Raw genomic sequence first — 27,993 nt, 5'->3', positions numbered from 1 at the left:
TATGTGCACAGACTCTGCATGCTACTTCAGATCTGTTCCTAGATCACAACTGAGATATATACAGCTATTTTCACTCAAATAGGTCTTATATCCCCAGACTGACTGTAGACTACACAGAAGTGAGTTTTCCACTTCTTTCCATTTCTTTTTTACATCTTATAGAATGTAGCACAGCACTGGAAACCCAACAGCTGCTTAAAAAATCCTTATTGGAGAGAGGAAAAATATTTCTCTGTGTCACATTAATGTTTCTGCTATAGCAGGAAATACACAAGCGAGTAAATAATGTCCGAACAACATAAAATTTAAAAATGGGGACATCAAAAAGCCAGATGAAATGACAGATGGACATTACCCAAATAAATTCCAAAGGATTTAATCTTCTGGAAAAAACCAGAACACAGAAGGAATGGTTTATAGTGGAAAAAAACATATGTAAGTGAAGTAACATGTTATCTTTTTAGTAAAAATAAAATTACCTTCTGGTTAAACACTACAAGGAAGGGACAGTAAGGTCCCTAATTGGTTGGAGACACCAAATATTTCAATGTAGCCCCAAACTGTGAAGAGTATCATATTATACTGTATGCTAAGCTTGTTTTGACTTTCCTTTATACAGTCTTGATGTCTGGTTATAAATAGCATCTTAATAAATATTAGAGGATTTAAAATTAAAACACAGTTTTTACAAATCTATAGGAAAAGATTATACTGCAGCATAAATTTAATAAATGAATTTTTACTAATATTTAACAATATATAAAACCCTGTAGATAATAGGTAAAACCAAATTGTTGGATACATAAAAGCAAGCAAAAACAGTGACTTAAGAGATGAAACAGGAGGAAGAATAAAGGAACACAAGCTATTTTTAATTCTTTGTATAGGATTATAGGGCACCAGTGGGCCTTTAAATGCATTTAAAATTGAAACTGATGAGAATCACAAAAATGTCATAAATGCCACTGGGAGCAACTATGCAATCCAGTTGGAATCAAACACCATCCCACCAGAGGGTGCTTCTCATTTGCTATTTAAAAAGCACGCAAATAAAATCATTTATCACTAAATCAATTTCCCAATACATGTAAGACTGTTGAAAAAGAAAAAGTGTATGGAAAAATACTGAAAAGAAATAATATGTGCAAGGAGATTAACAAAAAGTACCCTTGGACTAAAAAGGCTAATTAAGTTCAATGAATTTGGGGAAAAAAAAACCAAAATTAAAAAAAAAAACAAATAAAACCATTTATTTGGAAATAATTTCAAATCTTTCAAGTAATCTTTCAAATAAAAGTTTGAAATAATCTCTCAAATCTTCAGAAAAGTTTCAAGAATGTTCAAAAAACATTCATTATTCATTTCTCAGAATGACCTACTATCTAACATTTTGCCCCATTTGCTTCATTATTTGTGCTCATGTTCTTTCTGTATCCAAACCACACACACACACACACACACATTTTTCAAAGTAAGTTGCATACATGAAAACTCCTTACCCCCAGATATTTCAAAGTATATTTCCTAAGAGAAAGGATATTATCTTACATAATCACAATGATCAACTTCAGTAAATTTAACATTGATACTTTTTTTCTCATTTCTCTTGGATATTTTAATTTTGTTAACTGTCCAGGAATGTCTTTCAGAGCATTTTTCCTTCCCAGGAAGGATCCAGTCTGGGGTCATATATGCACTTAGTTGTATCTCTTTAGTCTCCTTTAATCTGGAGCATTTTCTTTGCCTTCGATTTTGTAACACTGGTATCTCTGAAGAATACATGTCCCTTTCTGAGCCCTTCTTGTTTTTTAATAGAATGATCCCTTCCAGGGCGCGTGGGTGGCTCAGGTTATGATCCCAGGATTCTGGGATGGAGTCCCACGTCAGGCTCCCTCCTCAGTAAGGAGCCTGCTTCTCCCTCTCCTGCACCCCGTTTGTGCTCTTTCTCTGTCAAATACATAAAATCTTAAAAAAAAAAGGGGGGGGGCGCCTGGGTGGCTCAGTGGGTTAAGCCGCTGCCTTCGACTCAGGTCATGATCTCAGGGTCCTGGGATCGAGTCCTGCATCGGGCTCTCTGCTCAGCAGGGAGCCTGCTTCCTCCTCTCTCTCTCTGCCTGCCTCTCTGCCTACTTGTGACCTCTCTCTGTCAAATAAATAAATAAAATCTTTAAAAAAAAAAAAAAAGAAAGAAAGAAAAGAATGATCCTTTCCTTTTAGGTTTGTCTGATGCGGCCTGAGATTATGCATCCTCAGATGGAATACCACACAGGTGCTGCTTCTCAGGATGTCTATAGGCACAGAATCTATGTCTATCTGCTGCTTGCTAGTACAGTGTATTTTGGATTATATCCTGGAAATTGTGAATGTCATTTTGTGGATACTCCGGATTCAATTATATGCCTCCAAAGAGTGTCCACTTTGTGTTTTGCCTGAAGTCACTTGGTTTGGCTTAAACTGCCAAGTCTGTCTTTCCGGCAGCTGCCCGAATCCCAGGTCAGTTCTTTCCTCTTTAGCTGAGTCTGCCTGCAAAAGAATGGTTCGAGGCTCAGCCAGATGTTGGTTGAGTTTATATATGAAATCTGGGGCTGTGTTTCTCTGTATTTCTCCTTTCTAAGATTCTCCCCTCAATTTCCAGTGGCTGTAGCTACCTGACCTCTAGTTCCTTAGGCCAGAGAGACCGAGTTTTCTATCAGTTTTAGCTACCCTAACTGGGAGCTGACTGCTTAAAAGCAGTAAAAACAGAAATTTACCCTATTCTAAGGGTTGACGCCCCTTCAGAATTTTCCTGCTTTAGGCCACTCCCTAGTGTCTTTTCATAGAGGTTTTTCAAAAATTTTCCCAGTTATCTGTGGGGAGGCTGGTCTGATAGGCACTTATTTGCTCACATTGCAAACAGACACCGAAGACTTTAACCTTGATCATCTGGTCAAGTATACTACCGGATTTCTTTATTTCATTATTCCTTTTTCCCTTGCAACTACTAATAAAAAAATCAAAATTTACTCCCTAGGTTTAACATTTGTTGACTCTGGCACGTGCCAATTTTTACCACGAAGCTTGCAAAAAGGATTTTCTCCTGCCAGCACTCTTTCTATACTTACAAGTTGGCATTTAGCAACCCACTGGAAGCAAGTGCTCTCCCTCCTCCTCTTCTCTCTTACATGAATGTGCTCAGTGCTTCCCATTTTCTCAATGGTTTTTGTTTCATTACTGTTCGTAATTATTTTTGGTGCTCAAACTGTCTTAGATCTGGCCAGCAGGAACCCCTTCAAGCTGGTTCTAAACTCTGTGACAAGCTTCCATTTTTCCCCTTCCTTCCTACCTTTTTTTTTGAGCACTAGATGTTCCAAGCTCATTTTGTACTTACCCTGCCCCTCTCCTGGAATCAGCCATTTCTCTGAAGAGCACTGGTATGCTCATTGCTACTGGGGTGTCTTTACTTCTAGGCCCTCTCTGCAGACAGAACTAGGACATACATACATGTATACATAAACACACACATATATATGTACACATATACACACATACATTTTAGAAATCATGAGTCCAATAGCTCCAACTCCAGTCCATCCCTATAGGGGTTCTTTCTCGCCTTCCCCCATTCCGTATTTGCACGTCCCCTCTTCCACAGTAAGAACTCTGCTTCCACCAACAGCAGCACACTTACTCAAGTGAGAGTAACACTTGCTTAATCCTAGAATATACCTAAAACAGCTTCAGAATTGTTTTTACCTGTACTTTCACAAAAAGCAAAGCCTACTAAAAAGAGTTCAGTAATTTTTTATGCTTCTCCTCCAACTCCATTCAAAACTAAAAATATATAGTCAAATACTATATTCATATGTCATCTGAGTTTTTTCTTAAATCCCCTTCAGTGTGATTGTGTTATTCATTTGAATTACAGTTCACCTGCTTCAGTTAGCTTCCCCTAACTTTGTTGATTTCATTTTATTTTTTGAATATGGGAAATTGCAGCATGTTTCCAAAAGTCATCCAGTCATTTGACTGGACATCAAAGAGGCATGCCCAGGGAAGTGCCATGCCCTCCTGAAACTCTTCTACTCCATCCTACCCACCTCTTACAGTTGTCTAGCTGAGCTTTTGGTATCCTTTCTGTAAAAATAAGCAGATGTATGTGTTTTAGTCCCCCTCTTTCTTACACAAAATGTAGTATATGATAGATACTAATTTACATTTTGGCTCCCTCCCCCCTTAAAAATATCTCCTAGAAATCTCTCCCTATCAATTCACAAAGAACTGATTCTTCATCCTTTTTCAGGGCGACCTGTAAAACTCCATTCTATGCACACATCACACTTCATTCAACCAATGTCCATGACTGGACATTTAAGTGGTTTTACAATGATAAATAATGCTGTACGGAATCACCTCATGCATGTGTATTTTCCTACTGGAGCTGCATTATCAGAATAAATTCTCAGAAGTGGCATTTTTGGCGTTGAAGGATAGATACAAACATAGTCTTGTTTGATATGGCCAAATTCCCCTCTGCAGCGGCCGTACAATTTTGTACTCTCATAGCAATAGGTGAAGGTATGTTTCACTGTAGCTTTGATAACAGAGTATATTCTCAAGCTTTTGAATTTTTGCCTTACAGGTTCGAAGTGGCATTTCGGCAGAGTTTTGATGTACATTCTTTTTTTTTTTTTTTTTAAGATTTTATTTATTTATTTGAGAAAGAGAGGTGGTGAGAGAGAGCATGAGCAAGGAGAAGGTCAGAGGGAGAAGCAGACTCCCCATGGAGCTGGGAGCCCGATGCGGGACTCGATCCCGGGACTCCAGGATCATGACCCAAGCCGAAGGCAGTCGTCCAACTAACTGAGCCACCCAGGCGTCCCTTGATGTACATTCTTAAGTGAAATTGCACATCTTTTCATATGTTTAAGGACCACTTTAATTACCTTTTTATGAATTATCTGTTCATGTCTTTTGCCTGCTTTTTCAGATTTTTTTTTTGTAGACCATGCATTCTTAACCTAGGGTCCACACAGAAGAACACAGGTGCAATGCAGGGGGTGCCTGAGACCCTGACTCAGAAAAAAAGTGCATTTTAATTTTTACTAACCTCTAAGTGAAACTCACCACTTCCTTGGATTATGGGTACAGACCATAAAACTGCAAATACTGGCACCACCTATACTTCACTGCCAGGAGTACTCTGATAACTTCATGTTATTTTACAGCCGTGGATATCTTCCTATCATTGCTTCCACTCATCACTACTTTAAAGGCATATAAAGTGCCACCACACTGCACGATGACAGTCTCTGTGTTTGCAGATGCTCACGTGACGAAGCTGGGCACCTCTCAGGCAACTCTGCACGCAGTCATTCAGCTACTAAACAGCAGGAGTCAGGGGATCTCTCACTGGACAGACACCTCTATGCTGCTCTCCAGCAGTGCCTGTCCGCAAAGTTCTGTCAGTGTATTTGAAAAGAGATTATCTATAAACCCCTCTATAAAACTCTAGGGGAGTTTGATGCAACTCTTCCACATTTATTCTATCATGGTGGCATTAATGTTGTATCAAGGATTAGAATCTTTATTTTTTAAATAATATAAGCCATATTAAAGATGCTGACCCAGCCAAAGATGGAGTCATTGATCTTTTTAAAAATTTTTTTAATTTAAATTCAATTTAGTTAACATATAGTTTATTATTAGTGGCAGGGGTAGAACTTAGTGATTCATCAGTTGTATAAAACACCCAGTGCTCATTATATCACATGCCTTCCTTAATGCCCACCACCAATTACCCCATGCCCCCACCCACTGCCCCTCTAGCAAACCTCACTTTGTTTCCTATAAAGAGTTTTTTATGGTTTGCCTCCCTCTCTGTTTTTGTCTTATTTTTCCTTCCCTTCCCCTATGTTCACCTGTCTTGTTTCCTAATGAATTCATTGATCTTAATACAAAAAAGTTACTATATCTGGGGGTGCCTTGCTGGTTCAGTTGGTGGAACATGTGATTTCTTGGGGTCATGGGTTCGAGTCCCATGATGGGTGTAGAGTTTACTTTATTTATTTATTTATTTAAGATTTTTATTTATTTATTTGACAGAAAGAGACACAGCAAGAGAGGGAACACAAGCAGGGGGAGTGGGAGAGGGAGAAGCAGGCTTCCCGCCAACCAGGAGCCCGATGAAGGGCTCAATCCCAGGACCTTGGGATCATGACCTGAGCCGAAGGCAGACGCTTAACAACTGAGCCACTCAGGTGCCCCTAGAGTTTACTTTAAAAATAAATAAATAAGTAATTAATTTAAAAAAATTTTTTTCTAAAGCTACTATGCCTGGAGTTAAATTTCAAGTCTTGGAGAATAGTAGTTGTAGTTGAGGAAGTGTATCTTTCCTTGGAAAGCAAGGTATGAATGTGTTTAAGTGTATTTGTAAGAAAATATCTTCCTGAAGCAAGAATTTTTATACTAGTAACCATCAAAACGAAAAACCAGATCAACTGGATGTTCAACTTGACACTCTGTTGCCTTGTTGAATTCCCTCTCACAATTTTGTTTTTAGCCAAGCTAAGCAATAAAAGCTATCTGTCATGCTGCTGTCCTAAAAAAATAAAATTTAACTCCACCTTGCATATGATTTAAATATATTACTTGATTAATTAATGCATCAATAAAGAAGATATACATTACTGTATCATAAATTTGTTTTTAATGTTTTGGAACTATATTTCAACATAATCGGGTTTTCTCTGTAATCCAACACATTATGGTTTACATGTTTAAAAACATGATTCCAATAAAAGGTCCACAGGCTTCAGAATGCCTAAGGGCTCCACGGCACAAAAAAGGTTAAGAATTTCTGCACCCCCCCTCCAAATAAAAGAATTTCTGCCCTAGACTCAACAAAATGAGACAGCTTTGAGATAAGCATGGTAATAACCCAACGAGCACTCTCTTGTGCCACATGTCACAACTCACCAACTCCCCCAACTGAATAAAATGTTCACTAGTACCCAAGAAAGACAAGAGTTTTTGGCACTAAAGAAGGCCATTGATACATATTGAATTATTCAATCATCTGTGACTTTCTAAACTGTAAATTTATTGTACTGCCCAGAAAGTCTTGGGACCACTTACCGTCAGTAGAATGCACATGGGAGCTGCCAATCTGGTCTACCAGCAACATGAAAACGAAGCCCAGCACAAGGGAAACACCAATGTAGGCATGCAGCTGTGTGTGGTCATGGTTGTGCTCATGTTCATGGGCAACTGGTATTTCTGCTGCTTTGTCTGACGCAATCACATTCTGTGTTTCACTCACTTGGTGGTGTTTACCTAGAACAGAATGAACCATGAAGAGAAAAACTTTTCCTCCTCGGAACATTTTTTTTTAAAATATTTTATTTATTTAATTGACAGAGAGAGAGTGATCATAAGTAGGCAGAGAGGCAGGCAGAGAGAGAGGGGGAAGCAGGCTCCCCACTAAGCAGAGAGCCCGATGTGGGGCTTGATCCCAGGACCCTGAGATCATGACCCGAGCTGAAGGCAGAGGCCCAACCCACTGAGCCACCCAGGTGCCCCTCCTCCTCGGAACATTTTTATAGATGCTCCCATTCTTCTGTATTTCAAGCTCTACTTACTTTACTGCAAAGACATCTACTTCCTATATTACAAACCAGCCAATCATAAACTTTTTGACATACAGATTTTTTTTTTTTCTTTTCAAGATTTTACTTATTTATTTGACACAGAAAGAGAGACAGCACATGCAGGGGGAGCAACAGGCAGAGGGAGAAGGACAGGGGATGGGAAGCAGGTTCCCACTGGGCAGGGAGCCCAATGTGGGGCTCGATCCCAGGACCCTGGAACATGACCTGAGCTGAAGGAAGATGCTTCAACTGGGCCACCCAGGTATCTGGCATGTAGATGTTTTAACTGCCTATTACTCTCAACACCTGGAAGTGGAAGCAAATCACCGAACAAGAAAGCAGTCATATTCCCAAGTGATATCATCCTCAGTTCCTTCTTTTTGGCTAAGAAATTTGTGCCAATATCATCAAGAAACTACAGTAAATTTTGTTCTGATGAAGACAGGCAAATGAAGAGCAGTAGTAATGAAAATAGTTTCAACCAAATTCATGTAGTTTTAGACCTCAATTGATTTAGAAATTGCAAATAAAGAGAAAACTGAGTATAAAACTTCTAGCTTTAAAAAATATCAGGAGGGGAGCCATCTGGGTGGCTCAGTTAAGTGTCTGCCTTCAGCTTCGGTCATGATCTCTAGGTCCTGGAATCAATCCTGAGTTTGGCTCCCAGCTCAGCGGGGAATCCTGCTTCTCCCTCTCCCTCTGTGTCTCTCCCCTGCTCGTGCTCTCTCTCTCAAATGAATAAATAAAATCTTAAAAACATATACCAGTAGGCAATCACTAACTAGAAACCAAAAGGGCAGAGCAGTTTAAGAGACACAGCTTTCCATCTAAATTCAGTTCTAGAAATATAATTGCTGGGATACTCTGAATTATAGAAGTGACACTTGGCCAAATAACACTTCTGGTTTATTATACTCACATATGACACTCAAAGCATAAATACCTCAATGCCAGAATCCTGATCTTCGCTGTATTTAATGAAGAGAGGCTAACATGATGGGTATTTCTCATTTACAATCAAATTAAGCATTTTTACCTTTGATCAAAGAAATTACACAAGCTTGTAATATTTTAGACCCTCCCTTAATCCTTTAAAAGATATTTTTGAGGGACACAAAGCACATGCCATGTGAAATTAAAAAACAAACAAACAAAAAAACAACTATATATTCTCCTAATTCCTGATTTTGTTTTCATAGCCATTTTTTAATCTTTTTAAAAATGTGATAAAATATACATAAAATTTACTTACCATTTTAACCATTTTTAAGTGTACAGCTCTATAGCATTAAGTACATTCACACTGCTCTGCAACCATCACTATCATCTAGCTCTAGAACTTCTTCATCAGCCCAATGGAATTTTTTAATCTGGTCAGTTTTGTTTGTTTGTTTGTTTTTCCTAACAGTGATTTTATCTACTTGTTTTTAAATTGAATGCCCAAATCTCTCTTTTTTATTTTTTAATTTTTTAAAAATTAATTAATTTATTTTTAAAGATTTTATTTATTTGACAGAGAGAGAAAGAGCGTACAAGCAGGAAGAGTGGGGAGAGGGAGAAGCAGGCTCTCCACTGAGCAGGGAGCCAGATACAGGGCTCAATCCCAGGACCCCGGGATCATGACCTGAGCTGAAGGCAGACACTTAACTGACTGAGCCACCCCGACACCCCTAAATCTATTATTTTTGTAAAAAATCAACTTTATTGAGGTATAATTTACATACAATAAGACACAATGCGCTTTCACAATGAAAAAATTCTAGTAACTACCACCAAGACACCAAAGATTTTAAAATCCCAGAAAAGTTCTCTTCTGCTCCTCTGACATCAATATATTGCTCCTGGTCCCAAGCAAGGACTGATGTGCTTCCTGTCCCCAGAAACACTCCCCCCCCCCCGTTCTAGGATTTTATATAATTGGAATCATATAATGCATAACTTTTATGTAAGGATTCTTTTGCTTATAGCAATGTTTTGGGATTTATCTATGCTTTGCATGTATCAGTTTGTTTTTTCCTCTTTTTTTGCTGAATAATGTTCCACTGCATGGACATATCACAATGTGTTTACCCATTCACCCACTGATGGACTTTGGGGTTATTTCCAGTTATCGTCTATTTTAAATAAAGCTTCTATGAGCACTCAGGTACAAGTCTTTCTGCAGAAGGGTTAGCTATAAAAAAACTGTCTTCCACAGTGATTGTACAATCTTACACACCTAACAGCAGTGTGTGACAGTACTAGTTGCTCTATACCATTGTCAACATTTGATAATATGAGGCTTTAAAATTTTAACCACTTAACAAACTCAATCACATTATCTGCAGTTTTACTTCTTTCCAATCTTTATGCCTTTTCTTTCTTTTTCTGGCCAGGACCCCAAATACCAGTGGCTGAGAGGAGATGGCCTAGCTTTGTTCTGAATCTTACAGGTGTCTTAACCATGGGTATTCAAATACACCCTTTCTCAGTAAGGAAGTTCTTTCCTAGTTTGCTGTACTTTATTTTAATGAAGGAGAGTTTAATTTTGTCAAACTCTTTTCTGTACTTGTTAAGGATGATCAAACAGGGCACCTGGGTGGCTCAGTGGGTTAAGCCTCTGCCTTCGGCTCAGGTCATGATCTCAGGGTCCTGGGATCAAGTCCCCCATTGGGCTCTTTGCTTGGTAGGGAGCCTGCTCCCTCTCTCTCTCTCTGCCTGCCTCTCTGCCTACTTGTGATCTCTTTCTGTCAAATAAATAAATAAAATCTTAAAAAAAAAAAGATGATCAAATAGTATTTCTACATTATTCAATTAACATAATGAATTAAACTGTTTTTTGAATATTATTCCAACCCCTACTTTATATTCCTGGCATAAACTCCTATTGATCAAGACGTGTTATCCTTTTCTTATACTGCTGGATTCTATTTGCTACATTTGGTAAAGGAGTGCTGTGTGTACATTGATGAGCAGTATCTGCCTGTAACTCTTTTCCAGTAACATCTCTGAATCACACTGGTATCTTAAAATGAGTTGGGGTAGGGGCACCTGAGTGGTTCAGTGGGTTAAGCTTCTGCCTTCAGCTCAGGTCATGATCCCAGGGTCCTGGGATGGAGCCCCACATCGGGCTCTCTAATCAGCAGGGAGCCTGCTTCCCCCCACCCCTGCTGCCTGCCTCTCTGCCTACTTGTGATCTCTCTCTGTCAAATAAGTAAATAAATAAATCTTTTTAAAAAAAGGATAAAAAAATGAGTTGGGGTGTTCCTCCAAGAGACAGACAGAAAGGACTTCTTCAGCCAATACATTTCCATTTTATTGATTTAAAAAAGGTCTATGACTATCAACAGTTATTCTGATGTTAAGTAGTATTTTTAAATTACTGAAATGAGATTTATGATGTTTTTTAAACTTTCAAGACCGTGACCTATATAGTAAAAAATAAATTTTATATACATGAAAAACTAAATACAAAGTTTCACCAAACAGTGAAGCTTATAATGGTTACAACTCAGTCTTCCATTTCTTTTTCTTTCCCTCTTTTTTTGTCCCTCTACCAGGCTCTTTTTAAATGCTGGTCACAAGTCCAACTCACTAAATTTATCTGAAGACCCACTGAGTTGCTACCTTCAGTTTGAAAGGGTTATTGGACTCAGAGGAGAAATGAATGATTTTAGAATAAGGGGCACTTTCTGGAAATTAGAAGCCTGGGCTGCAGTGATCAACTAAAGAGAGCTGAACATTAAACAAGCCTAAGAGAAAAGAGTGGGCAGGTTGTAGGTGCCCACTTGGTTCCTTACACAAAATAAATTTTTAGCAGTAAGGATGTTAAGCCAAAGAACTGACTGAAAGCTCAGAGATGAAAAATTATTAAGTTTCAAAAGGAGGCCAAGAATCTTGAATTAGTAATGCTGAACAATTAAAATGTATCCTTGTGGTAACATGACTGTATTTAGTTTGTGAAAATCATTGAGCTGTACCCTGCCAATATGCGTATTTTCCCATTTGTATATTTTTGTATGTAATATTTTGAAAAAATTAATAAATTCAAAATGTAGTACTCTGGTGCCCAATACTGAGATGGCTGCACCCATCATTCTTCAACTAGGGTCTTCTTTGTTAGCTGGGGACTAGTTTAGCACGGTCTCAAAAATGTGAAATAAATGAACTAAAACATCTTGTTTTTGCTAAAGACAAGGCAACTTTGGGTATACTTCCATTTTTTTATTTTTAAGATTTTATTTATTTATTTGACAGACAGAGATCACAAGCAGGCAGAGAGGCAGGCAGAGAGAGAGGAGGAAGCAGGCTCCCCGTGGAGCACAGAGCTCGATGCAGGGCTTGATCCCAGGACCCTGAGATCATGACCTGAGCCCAAGGCAGAGGCTTTAAGCCACTGAGCCACCCAGGCGCCCCAGGTATACTTCCATTTTAATATAGATAACAATAATTTAATTCTTCATATTTATAGATGTTAAGAAACTGCCATGTGGGGCATCTGGCTGGCTCAGTCAGTGAAGCGTGCGACTCTTGATCTAGGGCTCTACATTCGAGCCCCACGTTGGATGTGATTACTTTAAAATAAAATCTACTTAAAAATAAAATCTTTAGGGGTGCCTGGGTGGCTCAGTGGGTTGAGCCTCTGCCTTTAGCTCAGATCATGACCTCGGGGTCCTGGAATAGAGCCCCGCACTGGGCTCTCTGCTCAGCAGGGAGCCTGCTCCCGGCCCTACCCCCCTGCCTGCCTCTCTGCCTACTTGGGATTTCTCTCTCTCTGTCAAATAAATAAATAAAATCTTTTTTAAAAAATTTAAAAAAATAAATCTTGAAAAAAAAAAAGAAGCTACCCATCAGAAGTAAATCACAGAATTTTGGTAGCTACAATTTTTGATACAATTTAGAAATATGCTATTGGAGGGGATCTGAATGATTACATTTTCATAAGGTACCCACTTAACACCTAACCTGGGTTCCCACCTCTCCCTTTGCCTATACTATATGCGTGAGTTAATGAATCCATGGGCCCTCCATGCTGCTTCTCCTGCACAACTTGCCTCTCGAGACTCAGCTTGTAAGTCCCCTCTTCCTTGAGATTTCTGTGTCCTCTTCTCCTCATCATACACAGCTCACTGGGTATCTTTCTACCATAGGTCTTATACCTCACTATACTATAATTCAGACATCAGCAAATTACAGTACAGGGCTGGTGCCTATTTTTGTAAATAGAAATTGCATTGGAACACAGCCACGCTCATTTGTTCACAGATTATCTATGGCTGCTTTCACACTATGACACCAGGGTTGAATAACTGCAACAGAAACCATATGGCCCACAAAGCCTAAAATATTTGCTATCTGGCCTTTCACAGAAAATGTAAGCCAACCCCTGCTGTTATTGATGCTTATTCATTTTCCACTGGCTGTGAATTCTTGAAGGCTGGGGCTATATCTTAGATCTCTGAACTGCTAAAAATCAAATCAATAGAAAGCCAGAAATCTAGCAAATACTCAACAAATAAATGCTGAAGGCAAAAAATGGCCTTTACTTGTATAATTTTTTAATGTGGCATTTCATTTCAAAAGTTCCAGCAATTAATTATTTTCTATTTTTTTCCCAATGAAAATGACTTGATTTTTTAGTAGCCAGGATAATCACAAGTCAACTGTTATACAGAATGCAAGACAGTAATGTATTTGTTTAAGTATTTATGTAACATACTTGCTTAAAAATATTTTGTAGTAGTCCGGAAAAAAAAAGTTCCTTTCTACGGCACCAGTGTTAAAACACTTATTTTAATAGTATGTCTGTATTTTTTCACTTGGCACATGAAATCAGTTTTCCAAAAGAGCAATGTTTTTATTTTTGTTTATTTGAAGGAATCTGAGACTAAAAATATTTCTCTGTGATTCTTCCATTAAACCAACCCTATTAGTCATACTTCCATTCTTTGTTTATATATACAGATCCACAATTTTCTAGACAAACCCTTTTCTTTTGTTAACATTAATTTTGGTCCCAATTCCAGTCAGCATCTTTCTGCAAGCCTGAGATCCTACCAGTGTTCACATTTGTTTCCAGATTATTAATTCAGAAAATCATTTGGACTGACAGATTTCTAGAGACTAATTCAGGTCATTTCCTTTTGTGTTACTTTCCTCAAGCAACTTTTCCACTGTGAGTCATTTCTGAGGCAGAGATTTGGCTATGGCTTCACTATCAAATATATATATATAAGTATAACTCTGAAGTACCTCGATGACATTTTTTCCCCTTAAAATCTGTCAATTTTAGAGAAAATACAGTTCACTTCAGAGTACTGTCAGGTCTTTAAAATGCAATGTTTCCATTTATCATCTATCTATCTATCTATCTATCAGACACAGAGAGAGCGTGCCTAATTTTCGACAAAACAGGAAAAAATATACAGTGGAAAAAAGACAGTCTCTTCAATAAACGGTGCTGGGAAAACTGGAAAGCTAGATGTAGAAGAATGAAACTCGACCATTCTCTTACACCATACACAAAGATGAACTCAAAGTGGATAAAAGACCTCAACATGAGACAGGAATCTATCAGAACCCTAGAGGAGAACATAGGCAGTAATCTCTTGGATATCAGCCACAGCAACTTCTTTCAAGATATGTCTCCAAAGGCAAAGGAAACAAAAGCGAAAATAAACTTTTGGGACTTCATCAAAATCAAAAGCTTCTGCACAGCAAAGGAAATAGTCAAGAAAACAAAGAGGCAACCCACGGAATGGGAGAAGATATTTGCAAATGACAGTACAGACAAAAGGTTGATATCCAGGATCTATAAAGAACTCCTCAAACTCAACACACACAAAACAGATAATCATATCAAAAAATGGGCAGAAGATATGAACAGACACTTCTCCAATGAAGACATACAAATGGCTATCAGACATCAGGGAGATTCAAATTAAAGCCACATTGAGATATCACCTTACACCAGTTAGAATGGCCAAAATTAGCAAGACAGGAAACAATATGTGTTGGAGGGGATATGGAGAAAGGGGAACCTTCTTACACTGTTGGTGGGAATTCAAGTTGGTGCAGCCACTTTGGAGAGCAGTGTGGAGATTCCTCAAGAAATTAAAAATAGAGCTTCCCTATGACCCTGCAATTGCACTACTGGGTATTTACCCCAAAGATACAGATGTTGTGAAAAGAAGGGCTATCTGTACCCCAATGTTTATAGCAGCAATGGCCACGGTCACCAAACTGTGGAAAAAACCAAGATGCCCTTCAACGGACGAATGGATAAGGAAGATGGGGTCCATATACACTATGGAGTATTATGCCTCCATCAGAAAGGATGAATACCCAACTTTTGTAGCAACATGGATGGGACTGGAAGAGATTATGCTGAGTGAAAGTTAAGCAGAGAGTCAATTATATGTTTTCACTGATTTGTGGAGCATAACAAATTATTTTCTAGATAAAAAGTGTTTTGTTTTTCTTTTTTGAGAGAGTGCATGTGAGTGGGGGGAGGGGTAGAGAGAGAGGGAGAGAGAATCTCAAGCAGGCTTCACATCCAGTGCAGAGCCCAACGTAGCGCTCAATCTCAGGACCCTGAGACCATGACCTGAGCCAAAATCAAGAGTCAGACACCTAACCAACTGAGCTACCCAGGCACCCTAAGAAAAAGATTTTTTTTAATGGAAATAAGTTATAATCCTTTAGTCTTCTTTTAAGAATAATTGTGCACATGCTTTTTTATAAATTCAATAGGTAACAGATATTTATATTAAATCAGGTGACAGGTTATGCTAAGAGTTTAGATAAAAGCATGGGTTAACATGTTATTGAAGGGTGTTAGGCAGGGTGCCTGGGTGTCTCAGTGGGTTAAAGCCTCTGCCTTTGGCTCAGGTCATGATCTCAGGGTCCTGGGATCGGGTCCCGCATCAGGCTCTCTGCTCGGCAGGGAGTCTGCTTCCTTCTCTCTCTCTGCCTGCCTCTCTGCCTACTTGTGATCTCTGTCAAATAAATAAATAAAATCTTTAAAAAAAAAAGGGCGGGTGTTAGGCATGCTATTATTTGTGAACCATGGCATCATAATTTTTAAAGGCAATTACTTTTTGGATGTCTATAGCACTGAAACTAAACAGTAAGCCTAATTACAACTTTTTTTTTTTTTAAGATTTTATTTATTTATTTGAGAGAGATCACAAGCAGGCAGAGAGGCAGGTAGAGAGAGAGGAGGGAGCAGGCTCCCCACTGTGCAGAGTCTGATGTGGGGCTTGATCCCAGGACCCTGAGATCATGACCTGAGCCGCAGGCAGAGGCTTTAAGCCACTGAGCCATCCAGGCGCCCCCTAATTACAACTTTCAAAGGATGGTCAACATCATTTTACTTTTTTTTTTTTTTAAAGATTTTATTTATTTATTTGGCAGAGAGAAATTACAAGTACACTGAGAGGCAGGCAGAGAGAGAGAGAGAGAAGGAAGCAGGCTCCCTGCTGAGCAGAGAGCCCGATGCGGGACTCGATTCCAGGACCCTGAGATCATGACCTGAGCCGAAGGCAGCGGCTTAACCCACTGAGCCACCCAGGCGCCCAACATCATTTTACTTTATGAGATATAACTGTATCAGAATTTTATTTTTTCAAAAGATTTTATTTATTTATTTGACAGAGACAGAGACGAGACAGAGAGAGCTCAAGCAGAGGGATTGGCAGAAGGAGTGCAAGAAGCAGGCTCTCTGCCGAGCAGGGAGCCTAACACGGGGCTTGATGCAGGACCCTGGGATCCTGACCTGAGCTGAAGGCAGACTCTTAATCGACTGAGCCATCCAAGTGCTCCTGTATCAGAATTTTAAAATGTACATGAGTATAAGATCCTTCCATATCTTATTCCAACAATGCCTTTTTAAAAAGACTGAATATAATTAACATACAATGTTGTATTAGTTTCAGATATCATACTGATCCAACATACTGATCCAACAATTTTTTATATTGGTGTTGACCACAGTAAGTATAGTTACTGTCATCACACAACATTATTATAATATTATTGACTAAACTCCCTATGCCACACTTTCCATCTCAATGACTTATTTTATAACTGGAAGCATGTACCTCTAAATCCCCTTCACCTATTTCACTCATCATCCCTCTGGTAAACATCAGTTTGTTCTCTGCATTTAAGAGTCTGGTTTTTTGTTTTTTAATTTTTTTCCCCCTTAAGATTTATTTATTTGAGAGAGAGAGAGAGAGAGAGAGAGAGAGAGCAGGGGGAGGGGCAGAGAGAAGGAAAGGCTCTCAAGCAGACTCTGCACTGAGCACGGAGCCAATGCGGGGCTCTACCTCATGACCCTCAGATCATGACCTGAGCCAAAACCAAGAGTCTAATGCTTAACTGACTGAGCCACCCAGATGCCCCAAGAGTCTGGGTTTTTTGTTTGTTTTTTAGATTCTACATATAAGTGAAATCACTTATATGTTTTTCTCTGTCTGATGTATTTCACTTAGTATAATACCCTCCAGATCCATCCATGTTGTTGCAAATGGTAAGACTCATTCTTTTCAATAGTAAATATAGAAAAAAAGAAAAAATGTTTTATATATATCTACATATATATATATAGTAAATATAGAAAAAAAGAAAAAAAATGTTTTATATATATCTACATATATATATGTATATATATGTCAATCACATCTTTATCCATTCATCTATCAGTAGACACTTGGGTTGCTTCCATATCTTGGCTATTGTAAATAATGCTGCAATAAACACAGGGGTGCATATATCTTTTTGAATTAGCATTTTGTTTTCTTTCTTTTTTTTTTAAAGATTTTATTTATTTATTTGACAGACAGAGATCACAGGCAGGCAGAGAGGCAGGCAGAGAGAGAGAGAGAGAGAGGGAAGCAGGAAAGCAGAGAGCCCCATGCGGGGCTCGATCCCAGGACCCTGAGATCATGACCCGAGCCGAAGGCAGCAGCCCAAACCACTGAGCAACCCAGGCGCCCCGCATTTTGTTTTCTTTAGGTCAATATCAATAGTGGAATTACGAGTTCATACAGAATTTCTATTTTTATTTTTTCGAGGAAACTCTATACCGTTTTCCAGTGGCTACACCAATTCACATTTCTACCAACAGTGCACGAGGGCTCCCCTTTCTCTGCAACCTCGCCAACACTGTCTTCTGATTGTCTTTTTGCTTCTAGCCATTCTGACAGGAGTTAAGGTACTAGCAATGCTTTCTTTAAATAATTTTGGAACTTTTCTTTTTACTGCTTAAGGGTCAAGTTTATGAATCATAATAAAATTAACATTACTTCATAGTCATACCTGCTTTTGATATAAAATAGTATTGAATGAACTGATCAGCTATCTCATTATGCAGACTGACATTGAACAAATTTTGTATTCCCCAAAACCAAAACTACTTCTTTTTTTTTTTAAGATTTGATTTATTTATCAGAGAGAGAGGGCGAGAGAGCAAGCACAGGCAGACAGAATGGCAGGCAGAGGCAGAGGGAGAAGCAGGCTCCCTGCCGAGCAAGGAGCCTGATGCGGGACTCAATCCCAGGACTCTGGGATCATGACCTGAGCCAAAGGCAGCTGCTTAACCAACTGAGCCACCCAGGCGTCCCAAACCAAAACTACTTTTGAGGAAAATGCTGCTGCTACTGATGATATCTAAATGTACTGCACATTCTGGAGGTAAATCAAAGAATAATTTCCAACATTTTTTGAGCAATCACTTCTATAAGTACTTAATTTCATGAATTATAATTCTGAAGGGGTTAATACTTATTTTGATGTAAAATTTTGGCAAAGAAGTAATATGTCAGCAACATATTATAAATATTGCTTGAAATAAGTGTGCTGTTGATTGAGGTTTCTCCTAAAAGATCTGAATGCTTATCATTAAGTGGAATTTAACTTTATATAAAAACATGAAATACTTACTAGAATATACACAATGGTAAGCCTTGATTTTGTTTGCTAACATTAAGCAAAAAACCAAACATAAACCCTTTTTAAAGTGAGTGATGATCACCTTAATGATACATACACAAATTAGTAATGGAATCTGGGCATTGAATATTAATTTACCCATTCTTCCTTCTACTCTGGACAAGGAACTGAAACTAGCAAAAACTGGAATCTGAAAACCCAGCTATAAATTTAAATATATTAAGTTGTATATATATGTTACTCATTCATGAATAAGCTTTCAGGTTATTATGTCTGATTACTCAAGACACTGGCTGGTAATTCATTAGCCAAGACATGTTCCACGTCATACTCCCTGCTGCAAAGTTCACAAACCAACGGTTTTATGACTAGACCCTGTACATCAGACTTATCTTTCTCCTGCCACTAAGAGAGTATTCAGCAAATCATTATGGGCTTACTTCTTTGCCTAGATGTTTACATAGAAATCTTTCCAGTAAGTTCCATCAGTATGGTATGTAGCTGTCCTTTGTCACAGACATACATTAACATCAAAGGTAACAGAATCAATTTACCCTTTGAATACATTTGTTGAAGCTTCTCCTTCAGATTAACATATGCTTCTATAAAAGAAACACATTTTCAGGTAGTCTGGCTTTTTAAAAAAGTGATCTCCAGTTTTGTTTTTATATTTTTGGCCTTTGTTGATTGTTTTTTAATTTCTTAACTTCTACTCATAACTTACAACTTGTTACAGATCTCTAATATGTATTTTTTTCTAACAAAGACAAATAGTTCATCACACATGACATGTATTTTTAGTAATAAAGGCAGAATAGCTTCTGCTTAATGATGACATATTATTTCTCATGTAAAAGAGAAAACCTGATCACAGTCAATTGTATAAAGCTGATATTTTATTTTTTTAAGCTATTATTTATTTATGGGGGGGCCACAAGCAGGCAGAGGGGCAGAGGGACAAGCAGACTCCCCACTGAGCAGGGAGCCCAACGTGGAGCTCCATCCCAGGACCCTCTGATCATAACCAGAGCTGAAGGCAGATGCTTAACTGACTGGGCCACCCAGGGGCCCCTAAAGTTGACATTTTTAAAGGGATGTTAATTAATGAATCTTTGATCAAAATATTACTGTTTTAATTTTTTAAAATTTATTTTTTAAAGATTCATTTATTTACTTGAGACAGAGAGAACGTGCACATGCATGTGAGCAGGGGGAGGGACAGAGGGAGAGAATCTTCAAGCAGACTCCCCCTGAGCCCAGTGAAGGTGTACTCCAGCTCAACTCTGGGCTTTGATGCCTCAACCCATAAGATGATGACCTGAGCCAAAACCAAGAGTCAGACATTAAGTGAGCACCCAAATGCCTCATATTTAATTTTTTAAGACTTATTTGCTCGAGAGAGAGAGAGATAGAACGCACACATGGGCATATGCATGGGGCCGGGGGAGAAGGGGCAGAGAGAGGCAGAGAGTCTCAAGCAGATTCCCCACTGGGTGCAGAGTCTGAAGCAGGCTCGATCCCACAACCCTGAGATCATGACCTTAGCCAAAATCAAGAGTCCAACCCTTAACAGACAGATACACCCAAGCACCCCTAAAAAGAAGAAAATCTATTGTAAGATTTCTTCAGGAACACTTGAATGGTTCATTCAGTTAAGTGCCTCTTTTTTTTTTTTTTTTTTTTTAAAGATTTTATTTATTTATTTGGCAGAGAGAGATCACAAGTAGGCAGAGAGGCAGGCAGAGAGAGAGGAGGAAGCAGGCTCCTGGCCGAGCAGAGAGCCCGATGCGGGGCTCGATCCCAGGACTCTGGGATCATGACCCGAGCCGAAGGCAGAGGATTTAACCGACTGAGCCACCCAGGCGCCCCTAAGTGCCTCTTTTTAAAAAAAAAAAAAAAAAAGATTTTATTTATTTATTTAGCAGAGATCACAAGTAGGCAGAGAGGCAGGCAGAGAGAGAAGGGGAAGCAGGCTCCCCGCTGAGCAGAGAGCCCAATATGGGGCTCGATCCCAGGACCCTGAGATCATGACCTGAGCCGAAGGCAGAGGCTTAACCCACTGAGTCACCCAGGTGCCCCAAGTGCCTAACTCTTGATCTCAGCTCAGGTCTTGCTCTCAGGGTCCTGAGTTTAAGCCTTGTGTTGGGCTCCAGGACTCAAAAAAATTTTTCTTCAGCAGATAGACACTACAATAGTGATTTTAAATTCCTTATGAAGCACACCATCTAGCAGACTATCATTAAGAATGTAGGCTTCATTTTTTTTTCCATGCTGACAGCACTCACAAACATGGTGAGTGTTCCTAAAACCTACCAGACTTTCTGCAAGAAAGTTTCTGTAAGTACCAACCCCACAAAGTGACACAGTATAAGAAAGGCAAAGATTCTCTTTACACCCAGGGAAAACAACATCATGACAGGAAGAGTGGCTATGGTGGGCAGACTAAGTGGATTTTCTGGAAAAAAGCTAAAACTCCAAAGACGACTGTGCTGAGGGTTAAATGTGTTGAGCCCAACTGCAGATCTGAGAGAACGCTGGCCATTAAGCGATGCAAACAATATGAACTGGGAGGAGACACGAAGAGAAAAGGCCAAGCGATCCAGGTCTGAGCTTCGTATTTTATTATAGTATGAAGACAGTAAAATCCTGAAGTATGTTCACTTCGTTTGGTTACAATTGGCCTTTTAAGAGGAAAATAAACTAGCACCATCAATAAAATTTTCCTTGTGGTGAAATTTAAGGTTAAAAAAAAAAAGTGTACGGGGCGCCTGGGTGGCTCAGTGGGTTACGCCGCTGCCTTCGGCTCGGGTCATGATCTCAGGGTCCTGGGATCGAGTCCCGCATCGGGCTCTCTGCTCGGCAGGGAGCCTGCTTCCTCCTCTTTCTCTCTCTGCCTGCCTCTCTGTCTACTTGTGACCTCTCTCTCTGTCAAATAAATAAATAAAATCTTTAAAAAAAAAAAAAAGTATAGGCTTTAGAGTAAGACTGTCTGGGTTTAAATGCTGATGGTGACACTTACTAGCTGACTACCCTGGACATGTCATTCAATCTCTTTGTGGTTTCATGTCCTCATCTGTAAAACAGCACCCACCTCAGATGGCTGTTGTGATGATGAGACAGTTAATGTGAAGGGCTCCACGCGATACCTGGTATATGCTAAGGGCTCGCTAAATGTTCAGGAACATGGTTATATAATAAATGGGATTTGGAAGATTCATTTTTAAACAACTTACATCATACAATTTATCTGAGTATCAGTCAGAAACAACAGTGAGTAATAAAACAATGTTGGGGGAAGGGAGAGGAGGGATCAGGGAGAAAAGCAGAGATCAGACATTTTAATAGACAAAATAAGAAGTAGAAGAGATAGAGATCAGTCCCCCATCATCCATGTTTCAGAATCCTGAGGATAAAGTATAAGAATTTTTTTGATGTTTATTTATTTATTAATTATTATTATTATTATTATTATTAAAGATTTTATTTATTTGACAGATCACAAGTAGGCAGAGAGGCAGGCAGTGAGAGAGGAGGAAGCAGGCTCCCCACTGAGCAGAGAGCCTGATGCGGGGCTCGATCCCAGGACACTGGGATCATGACCTGAGCTGAAGGCAGAGGCTTTAACCCACTGAGCCACCCAGGCGCCCCTATTATTATTTTTTTTAAGTGTAAGAGTTTTAAAGAGCTCCATTTTTATTAATGAATGACAGGCCAAGAGTTAGTTAAATAAAACAGATTTAACCCTCTCCCTTTATTTAAATGTAGAGCAAAATGACAAAACCATAAGATAACTGTACTTCTCTAAAAAATATGATATGTGGCATTCGTGGACAAATTTAGTGAAATAATCTATATTGAACCATTCCAGATAACAGTTCCAGTAACTATCCTAACAATTATGAATAATACAGGTTTCGGGTTTCTATTTAGGTCTTTTTTTTTTTTTTTAAAGATTTTATTTATTTGACAGACATCACAAGCAGGCAGAGAGGCAGGCAGAGAGAAGAGGAAGCAGGCTCCCTGCTAAGCAGAGACACCCCCCCCCCCATGCGGGGACCCTGGGACCATGACCTGAGCCGAAGGCAGAGGCTTCAACCCACTGAGCCACCTAGGCGCCCCTCTGTTTAAGTCTTTGACCCCATAGCTTGGCCTTTCTCAATATACCAATTCTCATGTTCCAAAGAATTATGGTGGTTTCAAATGTAGCCCCATGGTAAACAAGCACCAGAGTCCTCAATAGATCATATTTTTATAAAAACTTATTTCTGTAGACAGTCTTGTCACAGGAATGCTGGTCTAATTCCAGTGATTCTAGAGCTATAATTATAGAAAAATATGTGAGAGGTTCCTTTTTACATTAATTGGTATTTACTAATGCTTATTAAAGTGCCAGAGCACTCAGTTAATATGATCTATTGAGCTCTGAAAAAATATGTTAATTATCATAATTATAAGGTCCACAGAAGAACTAAACTATAGGTTGTAGTAAACATGTACACAAACTCCTTTCTTGAAGCTGGGAGAAAAGCTGGTTGGATCTATAATAAAGAAAAAGAGGGAAGGGGGGGAGAAAAAGATAAAGCAGTAGAAATAAAAGCGATGTGACTAATCTCACCAGTGTGCAGACAGATGTGGAAAATGTGGCGACAGCTTACAGTTACTGTGACGGTTAAGCTACCTTAAAGAACTTTTCACAGAGTGGGGTATCAATATTTTACTTTTTAAAAAGAATGATTGGGGGGGGGGGCACCTGGTTGGCTTGGTTGGCTAAGCAACTGCCTTTGGCTTGGGTCATGATCCTGGAATCCCAGGATAGAGTCCTGCATCGGGCTCCCTGCTCGGCAGAGTCTGCTTCTCCCTCTGATCCTCCCCCTTCTCATGCTCTCTCTCTCTCTCTCAAATAAATAAAATCTTAAAAAAAAAAAATAATGGGGACTTCTGGAGCTGGCTCAGATGGAGAAAACCCAGTGTCACCTCAATCACACAATGATTACTATAAAAACTCTGGACAAAACGCCCAAAAAACTACCTAAGGACTACATAGGTAAATAAAAGCCAGAGAAGAGAGGGCAGCAAAAACTGGAAAACAAACCTCGTCCTTCTGGCCAGAAGACCAGGGAAAGGGGCTGCTGGAGGATGTCTCTATGGAGGGAAACCACCTCTTTTTTCTTTCTCAGTCCAGGCTTGAAGACAATCCCAGTTGGAGAACGGCATGGCAGCAACAAAGGCAGTGAAAACCTCCAGAAAAACACCATACTTTTGGCCAGAGTGGTCGGAAAAGCACAGGGGCCTTTATGGAGTTGCGGGGGTGGGGGGTGGATCTGGTTATTCTGTTCTCTCTTTTCTCCTGCCACTTTGGCCTGAGGGCACCCCAAGTTACACAGAACTGTGCAGTGACAGCTCAGGCAGCTACAACTCCTAGAAAAAACCCATCTTTGTGGCCAGAGGACTAGGTAAAGGGTCCCCTGGGAGCCAGGGACTGTGAGATGAATACTGGAGAGGAAACAGCTAAGGAGGGCTCCCCTAACAGTTCATACAAATGGCACAAGTCCCAGACTTACCCCTGAACTCTGCGGGGATAGAACATACCCAAAGCAGCATTACAAAGGCTTTGAAAACTGAACTAAAATTAAAACCATCACACAAAAAGGCACCACAGAACTGGCAGCCTGAAACCCACCAGGCTAAAGGACCGCTAAAACAAAAGAAATAAATATTCTCTAGAGGATTTCGAAAGATTTTAAATAAAAATCTTGAAGATTTTAAATAAAATCTTTAAAAATAAAAAATGAAAATAAATAAAAGTAAAAGGATGAAAAAAAGATATATCATGTAAACACTGATCAAAAGGAAACTGGAGTGGCTATGTTAATATCAAATAAAGCAGACCTGACAATAAGAAATATTACCAGGAATAAATAGGGACATTACATAATAATGAAAAAGGTCAATTCACCAACAAGACATAGCAACCCTAAATGACCAAAAAGCTTTAATGTAGATAAAGCAAAGCAGAAATCAATAAAATACAAAGTAGAAAAAATGAAATCAAACATGGTTCTTTGGGAAAAAAATTTAGAAGAAGATATTACTGCAGACATTAAAAGGATAATAAAAGATTTCCATGAACAACTCTTACTATGAATAATTCTTCAACTTAGAAGAAACAGGTAACTTGAATAATTTTATATTTATTAAGGAAATTGAATTCATAGCTAAAAACCTTCCAACATAGGAAACTCCAGGCCCAGATGGTTTCACTGGTAAATTCTCACAAATATTTAAGGAAGAAATATTTTTGATTCTATACAGTCTCTTCCAGAATGTAGAGAAGGGAACACTTTCCATCCCTAAGAAGCCAGCACTCTGACAGCAAAACCATAGAGACATTGTAAGAAAAGAAAAGAAAACCACAGACCAATACTCCTGACGAACAGAGATACAAATATCCTCAACAGGATCTTTTTTTTTTTTTGATGGACAGAGATCACAAGTAGAGCAGCAGGCAGAGAGAGGGAGGAGCAGGCTCCCCGCTGAGCTAGAGACGGACATGGGGCTGGATCATGACCCTGCCGAAGGCAGAGGCTCTAACCCACCCAGGCAACCCTCCTCAACAGGATCTTAGCACATGGAATCCAGTCATGATAATCCCTGCCCATAAGGGGGGTGGCATATGCATATTTGAATATCATCGTACTTCACCACATTAACAAACTCGATAAAAACTCTCAACAAATTAGTAATAATAAAAGGAAACTTCCTTAACCTGAAGAGAGAATCTTTGAAAAATCTACAGCTATCATTCATTATACTTAATGGTGAAAGACTGAGTGAGAATAGGGCAGGGCTGACTACTTTCATTCCTAATCAACCTCATACTAAATGGTCTAGCCAGAGCAATACGGAAAAGAAAAAAAAATTTTAAGCATATTGGGGAAAAAAATCATTAAAGTGTCTCTGGAAAGGAAAGCATTAAACTGTCTATATTCATAGATGATATGATTGTGCACCAATTCACAAGGAATCCACAGAAAAGCTCCTGTAACAAGTGAGTTTAGCAAATTTCTATATCCTAGAATACTGGAAATTGAAATACTTTTTAAGTATCATTTACAATCACACTATAAACAGGAAAATATTTAGGTATAAGTCTGACAGAATAACTGCAGATCTGTAAGCTAAAAACTATAACACTGGGGGCGCCTAGCTGGCTCAGTCAGTGGAACAATTGAGTCTTGCTCTTGGGCCTGAGTTTGAGCCCCATGATGGGTATGGAAGTTACTCAAAAAAAAAAAAAAAAAAAAAAAAAAAAAGTAATTAATTAAATTTAAAAATTAGGGGCACCTGGGTGGCTCAGTGGGTTAAGCCTCTGCCTTCAGCTCAGGTAATGATCTCAGGGTCCTGGGATCGAGCCCCACATCGGGCTCCCTGCTCATTAGGGAGCCTGCTTCTCTCTCTCTCTCTGCCGCTCCCCTTCATTTGCTCCCTCTCTCTCTGTCAAATAAACAAAATATTAAAAAAAAATAAATAAATAAAAATAAAAATAAAAAAATTTAATTTAATTTAAAAATTAAAAAACTACCACACTGATAAAAGAAATCAAAGACCGGAAAAAAATGGGAGATATATTATACTCATGGATTAGAAAATACAATGTTGGGGCGCCTGGGTGGCTCAGTGGATTGAGCCGCTGCCTTCGGCTCAGGTCATGATCTCAGGGTCCTGGGATCGAGTCCCGTATCGGGCTCTCTGCTCAGCGGGAAGCCTGCTTCCCTCTCTCTCTCTGCCTGCCTCTCTGTCTACTGTGATCTCTCTCTGTCAAATAAATAAATAAAATCTTTAAAAAAAAAAAAAATACAATGTTTTTAAGATGTCAATTCTCCCCAAATTAATCTATAGATTCAACTCAATCAGAGTCTCAGCATGATTTTTTGTGCAGACATTGACATTCTGATTCTAAAGTTTTTATAGAAAAGCAAAGGAACTAGTTTAACCAAGACACATTTGAAAAATTAGAACAAACTTAGAAGGACTTCACCATCTGATGTCAAGATTTGCTGTAAAGATATAGTCATCAAGACAAGGTTGTATTGGGGGCACCTGGGTGGCTCAGTCGGTTAAGCATCTGCTTTCAGCTTAGGTCATGATCCCAGGGTCCCGGGATTGAGCCCTTTGTCAGGCTCTCTGCTCAGTAAGGAGTCTGCTTCTCCTCCCTTTGTTCCTGCTCATGCTCTTTCTTGCTCACTCTTTCAAATAAATAAAATCTTAGGGGAAAAAAAAGGTTATATTAGCAAAGGACAGACTGGAAATGTAGATCAACTGGACAGAATAGAGAGTCTAGAAACAGACCAACACAAATGTGGTCAATTGATTTTTTACAAAGGTGCAAAGGTAATTATTATCTTCAACAAATGGTGTTGGAACTACTGGACATCCATCCATATCCCCCCCAAAACTGAACCTTTACATTAGATATAAAATTAACTCAAAATGGATCACAGACCTAAGTGTAAAACTGAAAATTATAAAACTTATAGAGGAGGACAAAAGAGAAAACACCTGTGAACTTGGGTTCAGCAAAGGGATTTTAGAAATTCATGAAAGAATTGACAAACTGGACTTCATTAAAATTAAAAACTACTCTGTAATGATAATGTTAAGAGACTGAAAAGATAAGCCAAAGACTAGGAGAAAATATTTGCAGATCATCTATCTGATAAAAGACTTGTATCCAGGGGTGCCTGGGTGGCTCAGTGGGTTAAAGTCTCTGCCTTCAGCTCAGGTCATGATCCCTGGGTCTTGGGATCGAGCCCCACATCGGGCTCCCTGCTCAGCGGGGAGCCTGTTTCCCCCCTCCCTTCTGCCTGCCTCTCTGCCTACTTGTGATCTCTGCCTATCAAATAGATAAATACAATCTTTTTTTTTTTTTTTAAGATTTTATTTATTTATTTGACAGGCAGAGAAGCAGGCAGAGAGAGAAAGGAGGAAGCAGGCTCCCTGCTGAGCAGAGAGCCCAATGTGGGGCTCGATTCCACCACCCTGGGATCATGATCTGAGCTGAAGGCAGAGACTTTAACCCACTGAGCCACCCAGGGGCCCCCTGATAAATACAATCTTTTTTATTTTTTTTTTAATATTTTATTTATTTATTTGATAGAGAACACAAGTAGGCAGAGAGGCAGGCAGAGAGAGAGAGAGAGAAGCAGGCTCTGCACTGAGCAGATAGCCCGATGCGGGGCCCGATCCCAGGGTCCTGGGATCATGACCTGGGCCGAAGGCAGAGGCTTTAACCCGCTGAGCCACCCAGGCGCCCCAATACAATCTTTTTTTAAAAAAAAAAAAAGAAGGACTTGTATCCGGGGGCCCCTGTCTGGCTCAGTTGGTAGAGTAAGTAACTCTTGATGTTGGGGTCATGAGTTTGAGCCCCAATCTCTAG

General features: G+C 39.3%; 1 protein-coding gene and 1 pseudogene across 1 annotated transcript in view; one reads left to right on the top strand and one right to left on the bottom strand.

Moving 5' to 3' along the window:
• SLC39A9 (solute carrier family 39 member 9) overlaps nt 1-27,993 on the bottom strand; it is a 61,349-nt gene that overhangs the window by 10,180 nt on the left and 23,176 nt on the right. The window contains exon 3 of the mRNA XM_059373474.1: nt 7,114-7,311. Within this exon, the coding sequence (XP_059229457.1) occupies nt 7,114-7,311 (198 nt within the window). The remainder of the gene's footprint in view (nt 1-7,113; nt 7,312-27,993) is intronic.
• On the top strand, nt 20,847-21,166 carry LOC132029198 (large ribosomal subunit protein eL42-like; annotated as a pseudogene).

The sequence above is a fragment of the Mustela nigripes genome, chromosome 13 (genome assembly GCF_022355385.1).
Source record: "Mustela nigripes isolate SB6536 chromosome 13, MUSNIG.SB6536, whole genome shotgun sequence".
NCBI lineage: Eukaryota > Metazoa > Chordata > Mammalia > Carnivora > Mustelidae > Mustela > Mustela nigripes.
This window is presented reverse-complemented; position numbering and strand designations above follow the sequence as displayed.